Source organism: Aegilops tauschii, chromosome 3 (genome assembly GCF_002575655.3).
Source record: "Aegilops tauschii subsp. strangulata cultivar AL8/78 chromosome 3, Aet v6.0, whole genome shotgun sequence".
Taxonomy (NCBI): Eukaryota; Viridiplantae; Streptophyta; class Magnoliopsida; order Poales; family Poaceae; genus Aegilops; species Aegilops tauschii.
Window position 1 is genome coordinate 598,325,600 of NC_053037.3, and position 10,512 is coordinate 598,336,111.

The 10,512-nt window shown below is 44.3% G+C and overlaps 1 protein-coding gene across 1 annotated transcript; it reads right to left on the minus strand.

Annotated features, from left to right (window-relative positions):
* Positions 1–8,037: 8,037 nt before the first annotated feature.
* Positions 8,038–10,225, minus strand: LOC123497700 (uncharacterized). Its single transcript, XM_045234386.1, has 8 exons — positions 10,091–10,225; positions 9,899–10,004; positions 9,782–9,846; positions 9,369–9,690; positions 9,113–9,285; positions 8,797–8,997; positions 8,585–8,713; positions 8,038–8,154 (listed from the first exon to the last, which is right to left on the minus strand). The coding sequence occupies exons 1-8, from the start codon at positions 10,223–10,225 to the stop codon at positions 8,038–8,040; spliced, it is 1,248 nt and encodes a 415-aa protein (XP_045090321.1).
* Positions 10,226–10,512: the final 287 nt, after the last annotated feature.

Consider the following 10,512-nt stretch of genomic DNA (forward strand, 5'->3'; position numbering starts at 1 on the left):
TTCTTCCAGTTTTACAATCAAAAGGCCCTCGATAAAACAACGATCACTTGCTACTGTCTGTAAGTAGTACTACTTCTGTCATTAAGTCTCTCTATATAGGTCAGCTCTTTCATTGCATGTATTTATAATTATCCTCACTATATTATGCAGATTGAAAATCGCCGAATTGAAGAAAAGACAAATCGGTGATATTGGGTTCATTAACACAAATCTCATAGATGCATATACGGTTGAAAAACATGCCAAAGAAGCCGAGGCCAACTTGCTACGATCGTTGGTATTAAATCAAAACAAAGATATAATACTCTTTTCTTAAAACTTCAAGTGAGTGTTACTGTCTTGTGCATATTCGGTTTCCCTTATTAGTCCAGGTTATGGTAATGTAATTGATGACTTATGCATGCATGCGCAGCTTCCACTATATTCTCCTAGAGATTAAGCTTGAGCAGGGAGTAGTAACCGTCGACGAAAAGATCCCCAGGACTATGCGAACATGACTCAAATGCTCGAGAAGTAAGTTAAATCGATCATTATCCACCATATCAGCAACTTTGTTCATTTCCTGATATCAAGTAATTGTTTTCTTTGTCTGGCAGGGTTTGGAAAAAATTCACCACAAAAGCTCCGGGACTGCCGAAGAAGCTGCAATTTAAACACCCGAAAGTAAGTACTATAGTAGCATGTTCCGCGCATCTCCTAGTGATTCAAGCGCTATTTTCATCAATACCATTTAGCATGCTTGCTTATCAGTTTGATTGACCTCTATTTCTTGTAAAGTGGTTGTGGCAGGAACCCGGGAATAATTACTGTGGATACTACGTTTGCGAGTCCATCCGCTACACGACCTGTGAGCGGGGCTACTCTGACGAACAATATGAAGTGCGTAAGCAATAATATTCACAATTATATTTTATTACCATCATTTGTCTTGAGTTTCATTTATTCATATATATATGTATTGACCCCCTTCTTCAAATTAGATGTTTCGGAAGCGGGATAAACTCCTAGCACCAGATCGTATGCGAGCAATTCAAGAGGAATTGGCGGCATTCTTCCTTGACCACGTGATCGCTGAAAACGGAGAATACTATGTGGACCCTGTGTTCTTACAATTTAATTAGGAGATTGTATTGTAAGAGATAATTATTGTATATATGTAGCCGGTAGTGTCGGATAGATATACGAGAACTTGTTGTTCGACCAATCTCTCGGAGAAGGAGAGGTGGTCGATATCACTTCTCTCTGTATGCATATGTTCATGACGATCTTCTGTTTCCTTCATTTGATTACTAGCTAGCGTGTCTAGTCCTCTCCATGCGTATATAGTACGTAGCGTCGACCAAGCACGGAGATAAGAGAGGACACTTCTCTCTATTAATTAGGTAGCTAACACAATATATGAAACACCTAAATTAACCCCCCAACCCCCCCCCCCCCCCCTTTCAAAAAAAAACCCCAGCCCCTGAAATGCTGACGCGTGGATGGCTATTGGTCCCGATTTGTGGCACCAACCGGGACCAAAGGCCCCCCTGCCTGGGCTGGCAGCAGCGGCCACGTGGAGGACCTTCTGTCCCGGTTCGTGTAAGAACCGGAACTAAAGGGTTAGGGCTTTAGTAACGACCCTTTAATCCCGGTTCGAAAACCGGGACAAAAGACCCTTACAAACCGGGGTAAAAGCCCTTTTCCTACTAGTGCAATGATAGACGTACGCTTTGCACTTCATAATCCACATGCGTACTCAGCGGACAGAGGTTTTACCCTTAGTTGGATCCGCTTCTGCAATGCTGTGAAACCTACTAACATCCTAGGACTAGGAGTCATCAGAATTTGCAACTGTACTAACCTAGATTCCTAAACGCAGTTACATCAGTATGATGGTTAGATGGAGAAAGACTCTTCTTTAGGGAATCGTCATGGAACTAGCACAGCTGATTCAGGTGGTACAACATAAACATCCCACACTCTGTTTTTTTTCGTTAAGACACGTTGAAAATTAAGTAATGGCCACTTTGTACGTTGGCAACAGCACTAACTTACAGTGCATAGTGTCACAACCGTGAGAACATAATCGGTGGTGCTTTTTCAGTTTTATGTTATACTATTACTAGCAAATATGCCCATGCGATGCAACGGGAGATAAAATAGCATGCATTTAAAGTCAGTGAGAATTATATGTGGGCACACGAAAAAGAAACATTTAGCTTATCGGTTTCGCCGCGTGTGAAGGAATCAATCTGCTATTTTTTCATTCATTGATCGATGGCATTTAAGAGTTTGCGCATGAGTTATTCAATCTACTATTCCTTTCAACCCTTTTAATCGAGGGGATTTTAAGGTATGAAGTTTCTGAATATTCTAAGAAATATGAACAAATTTTTAAATGCTGAACAGTTTATAAAAAATTAACTACACTTTTAATATTCAAAAACATTTTATGAAAACTCCAATTTTTTAAAATAAAAACATGAGCATTTATTTAAAACCGGAACATGTGTTGAGAATTCATAAGATTTTTAGAAAATGTGTATCTTTTCTACACGAACATTATTTTTAATTTTGAAATTTCACGAAACCATGAATATTTTCAAATTTGGAGAATTTTTGGAAACGCCATTTTCTTTTTCGAAATTCCGAACAATTTTGAAAACAATAATTTCTTAAAAACTGGGCAACTTTTCGAAATTTAAGAATTTTTTAAAAATAGCAACAAAATTTTGGAATTATGAACATTTTCCAAATTTTCTTTTTTTTATTCTGAACTTTTTTGAGAACTTTTAATTTACGAAATAAATTCCAGAAGAAAAATAAACTTGGAAGGGAAAAAAGATATAGGAAAAGGAGAATAAAAATAGAAGTAAAACACAGAAAAAATAAACATTATATGAATTTGTGAACCTTTTTTTTAACGGGAACATGTGTTGAGAATTCATAAGATTAATAGAAAATGTGTATCTTTTATACACGAACATTATTTTTAATATTAAAATTTCACTAAAACAGGAATATTTTTCAACTTTGGGGCACTTGGAGCAAAGGAGGGAGAACCTGGCCGCGCCGCGACCACTGCCCGCTAGGACCTCGCTGCCCGAGCAGCCGAGGGATCCGGTCCGCACCTCCCGCGCGCGCCGCCAGCCGAAGGACGACGCCGCCTCACCAACCGGGCCGCCGCCCAGCTTCCGGGGTCCAACGCAAGCGAGCGAAGCGACGAAGCCCCGCCGCCACCGTCATCAGCAGTCGCCCAAGCAAAGCCCGGCGACTCCCTCGGGTGGCGGCAGGGAAGGAGGGGTGGAGGGAGCAGCGCCTAGGGAAACCCTAGGGGCCCTCGGGTCGCCCCGGGGAGGACGACGCGAGGGGAGGGAAAGGAGCTTCCGGGGTCCAACGCAAGCGAGCGAAGCGACGAAGCCCCGCCGCCACCGTCATCAGCAGTCGCCCAGGCGAAGCCCGACGACTCCCTCGGGTGATGGCAGGGGAGGAGGGGTGGAGGGAGCGGCGCCTAGGGAAACCCTAGGGGCCCTCGGGTCGCCCCGGGAAGGACGACGCGAGGGGAGGGGACAGGTTCTCCCTCTCTCTGCTCTCCCTTGCTGGATTCGCCTGATTCCGGGCCTCTGATCCCCGGATCCGGTGCCGGGGGGTGCTCCCTGAGCTGGTGGTGCTGGACGAGCCCGGGGGAAACCCCTGTTGGTATTCCCAACACGGCGGCGGCGGCGCCCCTTTTGCCTCGGTCTGCCCGTTGGAGTCGCGGCCCTGGGTTCCCATCCACACCCCGGCCATGCCTCCCGGGCGAAAGCTCAAATCCCGGCGTGGGATGGGCGGCGGCGGCGCCTGGTGCGTCGTGTCCTCCTTGGAGGCGCCGTCTGGGGAAGGTTGGTGCTTTGGGGGCGTGTAGCAGCTGCAGGTGGGCGCCTGGCGTCTGTGGAGTCGATGGCGTATATATTCGGTGCAGGTTTCAGATCCAGCCACAAGTTGCTCAGCGGCGGTGTTTTGCAATGCCCCGGCGGGTCGGCGCCCTCGAGACAGGGCGGAAGGGGATCGGGTTCCCCTTCCTGGCAGGAGCAGCGCCGTTGGTGCCGATTCGGCCGGTTCTTGAGTTCCTCGGACCTAATCTTCGCCATGGGGCTTGGCAGCTTCTTCCTTTCGGCGACTCTCCCGGCGGCTTACCCTCTTCCATCGGTTCCCTACGGCGTCTGCGTCGCAGCCTCCGTGTGTGTGCTCCGGCGTGATGTTGGTTGTGATCCATGGCTGACCCGGACTTGAGGCCAACCTTGCTTTAGCTCTCGGGTGAGCGTCTCTACACTTCGACGGTTCGGCGCCTTCGAGCCTAAGCGAGGGGAAGGGTTCCCCTTCGGTGTTAGAGAAAGCATGTGTTATGCCATCTCCAGTTCCTGGTTTCAGTCATGTGCCCGACCTATTCTAGGGGCCGCAGATCCTCGTGGCTTCTTCCGTAGTCGTTTCAGGGCCTTTGTGTAGTGGGCTTATCCTCAATTAGCTGCACTTCATTGTAATTTTCCGTTCGCTGGTTGTAGGTGTAGCGTTGTAAGCTGTTCTGCTTTCTCCCTTGTATCCTTTAGCCGTTGCTTTGTTCGTGGTCTGCTCTTGTACTCCTGGCCGGTTGATGGCTTTGTCAATTCAAAGTCGGGCTCCTCTGGAGCCTCCGTTCCAAAAAAAATTTGAGGCACTTTTTGAAATGCCATTTTATTTTTTGACATCCCTAACAATTATGCAAAACAATATTATTTTTGAAAAGGGCAACTTTTATAATTTCCGAATATTTTTTAAAATAGAAACAAAATTTTGGAATTCTGAACTTTTTTGAGAATTTTAATTTACGAAATAAATTCTAAAAGAAAAATAAACTTGGAAGGGAAAAAAGATATACTGAAAGGAGAATAAAAATAAAAGTAAAACATAGAAAAATATATAAATGGGCCAGCCCATTATTGTTTGCCCTGTGCGAAATTCTGACTATTTATCGCACTGTGCGGAAAATAGAGTTTTCCCAGCAGCATGGGCAGAAAAATAAGTGGGCTGGCTTTGCTGGGCCACCACGCGCAGCCCACGTACAACAGTTCTTTTTCTAGCAAACAAACGCATAAGACTTTAGTACCACCTCGGGTAAGTTTTTTTTTTCCAATGGTGAACGATTTTTTTTTCCGACGGTGAACGGATGAAAATATAGGCGAAACACACCTTGCTTTATTAGTAGGTATAGATATAGATATAGATATAAATATAGATATAGATATAGATATAGATTGTAGTGAATTAACAAAACGTGTCACAGTAACTAAACTAAAATCTTCAAAGAAAGTCAAGTATAGAAGACCTCCGAAACAGTACAAAAACGACAAGCTGCACCATAACGTACGGGTGCACATGTACAAGAGACGAAGCCGACCCTTGATGTTATTCCTAGAATGAAATTAAGCTGCTAAATGCTCAGACATACCAACAACCCAACACCATAAACCTAGCTTGCGGAATTTGCTCCATCTCTTCATCACTGTGTAAAAACATTAATTTTTACTGATAGAAGATGAAATAAGTAGTAAGATAGTTGGCGGGGACGTGCAGTTCCACCGCCGCTCTCCGGCCAATCACCACCTTATGGTGCGCTTGTATGTGATGGCCATTTCCTGCCACACGGTCTGTCGGTTGAGTTAGAGTAACACGAAGGGCGTTTTACAAAGACATGGTGTGTCAGGCTTGTAGACGTGCCCCTGTTCCCCTTCTCTATGTTTTCCACTAAACAAAATGTCGCCCCCTTTATATATAAAGCCACAAACGGCTGAACCGATTCAAAATGATGAGAAAATCCTCGTAAAAGCACACTAGTACAAAACAGGGATTTCGTCACAGGGCAATATTCACATTAGTCCTGGTTCAGTCACGAACCGGGACTAATGTGAGCATTGGTCCCGATTCATGCGGCTAAGGCATTAGTCCCGGTTCATCTGGACCCTTTAGTCCCGGTTGGTGCCACGAACCGGGACTAAATGGTGTGATGCCCATTAGTACCGGTTGGTGGCACCAACCGGGACTAAAGGTTAGTCCTTTAGTCCCGGTTGGTGCCACCAACCGGTACTAATGGGCTTTGAGGCATTAGTACCGGTTCATGGCACGAACCGGTACTAAAGGGCCCATCAAACTCTTACCCCCCCTCCCTTGGACCGCCTTTTCAGTTTTAGAAAAAACAAAAGAAAATGATGGAAATGTCAAAAAAATAAAATAAAATAAGTTTCTCATGTGATATGTGGTCTAGTTGTTGGGAAAATTAACAAATATGAATTTTGACTTTATTTGCAAAATCTCTCTGGAATTCTTAAAATGGGCATAACTTTTGCATACGAACTCGGATGAAAAAGTTTTTTATATGAAAAATCATCTTCTCGAAAAGTTACATCCGAATTTAACTGGGGAACCCCGTTAAACATTTTCAAAATCCTCAAAAACCTAACAGAAAAAAGATATGGGGCTTTTTCATACTGCAGGAAGAAGTGAAATGTAACTATGTGGAATGGGTAGACCCGGAGTGGTCAGTGGCTACGAAGTTCTGCCTGAGAGAACTGTGGAGCATGTATGACGAGAAGCTGAGACAGAATATTAAGAATGCTGAAGAAAAATGCATGTTAATTGGAGAAAAGAGGAGGACGGAGGAAGAGCTGAGATTTGTCAAAATGGACTTTGCTAAACTGGTGGCTGATAAGGAGGATGCTCTCACGCAGTTGGGCAATGCAAGATTGTCACTTAGCGATCTCAAAGAGGAGCTGGAGAAGAATAAGATGGCAGACCATGGTTGTGCCAATCTACATCAGGTCCTGAGGGTAAAGGCTGAGAAAGACCGGGACCGGGTGTTGCTAGAGAGAGACCAAGTGATGAGAGAGAGAGGGACCAGCTGAATCAAGAGAAGAAAAAACTTGAGTATATTATTGCAGATTTTCTCAAACAGAAACATGGGTACGTTGATAAGATCAAGAAGCTGAAGGAGATTTGTGATGAATTTTAAGTATGTTTTGTGATTTATTGTTGAACAGAATGATCAAGTCCTATCTGCATTGTGGCCAGTTCATTTGTGTAAGGTCTAAGTATATTATATTAACCAATAAATTATATCACTTTCGAAATAGTTTGCCCTTGTTTGACCTGCATCCTAATGCGGGTTCTTGGCTAAGCACTGAAATTATTTTGCTTCCACCGGAGCTCTAAATCGTACTGATCAAGGGGGCGAAATAGTAGTTGATCATGTGATTGATGGTGCTACTGATCCTGATCTTCATGATGCAGAAAAGGAAAAGGCTAACAAAAATGCAGCAAAAAAACTATCCAAAGAGATTTGAAGCAACACATAATGCCAAGGGAGTCTGGCGCAAGACACGAGGAAGATTCACCTGCGGACGCCGATCCCGAGAGATCCAGCGGCAATCATGCGCACGGGGTCCCAGGCGGATCTGCCTACTCCACCAATCGCAGGATCCACGGGTGGCCCGTCTGCGTCCGACACACGGGCTGTCTCCACCGAGCGGTCGGGCGGGACCGGACCTGGCGCGTCCCCCCGCGCGAACTGGCGCTCGTCGACTGGGTCGCCCGCGCTGGGACCGGATCTGTCGTTGTCTCGGGCGCGGGATCCCACACCGGATGGCACGGCAGCCGAGGTTGATTCTCAGGCAAACAAAAAGAAATTTATCAAATTTTTTTCTTATTGTTGAATAATGCCAAATCAAATCAAAAAAATATGCAAAAGTGAAAAAGAAATGAATTACTCTTCCATGACAGAAAAGAATGAACACAGCAGCAAAAAACATTAAGGTAGAACAAATGAAGGGAAGTAAAAATTTGTAAAAATTTATTGGTACGAAACGTATAGTCTGACTGCATTACACATACACAAGTATGTGTGAGCGACCAAAAATCCGCACAAAATCCATGGTATCGTGCTTATTACATGAATGATAGAAAATCAAAGTTGTCCATGCCGGGAAACGTGCTTCCGGACTTAAAACAAACGACTAAAACTAGAATCTTGAATCATGTATGATGTCTTCACGCCTTGCTTTTCTTTGCGGTGTCGCGGATTTTGTTCTTCACACATTCAAGCGTGTTGGTAGGCGAGAGAACCAACTCGGCGACGAGACGCCTTCTCCTTGCATTAATGGTGCCCTGCAATTTTTAGAACAAGGTTTAATGAATAGAAGTTGGTATTATACGATAATTGTACAAGTGTACGAACAGAGAGGACAAATTATCTGGGTAAAATCGGCGGTCCATCGATCCCCGTCCCAACGCTCCATAACTTCAATCACAAAAAGGCCACAAGAGTTCCTAATATATATGCAAACATTAGTCACCGTGCACACGAACATGTCTTTCGTAAGTAGAAAATGATGAACCATAACTCACCCGTCCTCTTGTAGTGGCATGTCGATCTGAGGTATGATAGGCCACTTAGTGATGTCTGGATATTTGCCAGGTGTAATACGGTTTGCCTCTTCCATATCAATTGCTATTGCTAGTCGCTATTTGAAAGAAAGTAGTAGTGAGAAACCATATGACATTTCATATGAAGAATGCTCAATGTTGGGGAGAGTACCAGTGCTTTCACAGTGTCGAGAGAGAACTCGATAGGATAGAGCGAATCAAAAACTCGGAATTCTTTCTGGAGGTTGTGCATCACCACGGTGATCCAGTGTGTATTGCCGACGTTCAACGGGGTAAACGACTAAAATGTGGAACACATTTGTAATCAGATGCAATTATGCTTGTTGAAATGAGTGTTAATGAACTAGTAAGAACATATCGTACCTTATCACGGACGGTATACTCGTCCAGAACCCTACGTACTGCTCCAGCTCTGCTCAGCGCACTATCCATGTTGTATTTCAACGGTTTAGGGTTGTCTCGTGCCTTAGCACGATCAACAAGGTATTTGGACCTCCAGGCTGGACAGAGGTGCCGATCATGACCAACGCGCAGAGCCAAATGTGTCTGATAAGCATCGATAATCTGCGTAAAATAATAGAACATTTTATATTCATAGGTGACACCTAGATTATGCACTTAAATAGCAGGACATGGTAATAGATCTTACGTCATCCGCCAGCCATGTATGCTCAAGTACCGGTCGTATACTCTCCACAGTCACAGAGGTGCCACGTTCATTATAGTAAACTCTTTTTGTCATATTCTTCTCAGACCGAGCAGCTGCCTCCACAAACGCAACAGCAGCATCGATGAGTTCCGGTGTCAAATTGTCCTTAACAGAGCCTTCCATGTCATTGTCACTAAACAGAGCTGCATGATAAATTACGAACGTCACGAACAGTGAGCACATGAAATGGTAGTAAATTAAGCACTAAGATAGCTATTAACGGTACCTCTAGTTGCGGTAGTGTTGCCGGATGGCTTAGTACCACGAGCGCTTCGCTTGCCGGGCTTGTCAAGTTTAAAGGGGGATTCAAATTTCTTGGGAACAGTCCGTCGGCACTTCCCGGATATAACATCGTCTTCTTTTGCGGTTGCTGCAGACTTTTTCCCCTTGCTCTTACCCACCATCCTGTCGATAGAACTTGCAGAAATGTCAATGTCGGACGATTCTGCTCGAGGAGAATTACCTACAATCCAAGGGTTCTCCGGTGTTGCGCCGCACTCATCAGTAGGCTTCGTTGTCTTGTCAACATTTAACTTGGCAGGTGTTTTCTAGTTAACAAATAAATAATGTGATAGGTTCAGTTAACGAAAATGAAGATGCATAATTGAGATAAATGAAGACAAATAAATGAAAACATACTTCCTCATCATCGTTGTTCTGGTTTACAACAGGCTCGTCAGGCTGTGTCAAATCAATCACGGGCTCTAGACCGTCAGAGTCATCCTTGTACACGAATTCTTTTTTTTTCTGGCGGACCATTCTCAAAGGAATCCACTTCTAGGTCGGCATCGTTGTTGCCGGAAGCCGCAGCAGCCGCTGGCTTGTACATCACACCATTTTCGTTCAACTTCTCTAACAATCTCTGCATTACATAAAAAATATTAATTAATGTCGGCACGGTTTTGCAACTTCAAAAATGTTGTAAACATAGAATTAAGGGTGTGTCACCTCGGCTACTTGTTCTGGTATTTCCTTCATTTGGCTGCGTATGTAAGCCATACACCGCTTCATGATGAGGTTCATCATCTCGTCCGCGTTTGAGGCTAACTTGGACTTCTTTGCCGCACCAACGGCGGGCTTCATTTTTGGCTTTTCTGGTTCGGGTACTTTGCGCTCCTACGCCCTATACTCCTTGGTTATGTTGTCTTCAATCTGCATGTGAAATACAAGTATATGTGATCAATAAAAATATTAATACAACTAATTATGTTATATAAAAGATTTAAGAAGTACCCAACGTAATGAATTACCTTGATGTTACCACGGCCACGGCCGTGGTCATAATCAAACTTGTCTCTCCTTGAGGCTGCAGCTTCAGTCCAATTCCTCATTAGAGGTTCCATGGACAAGCTAGGATTGAATGCGCATTC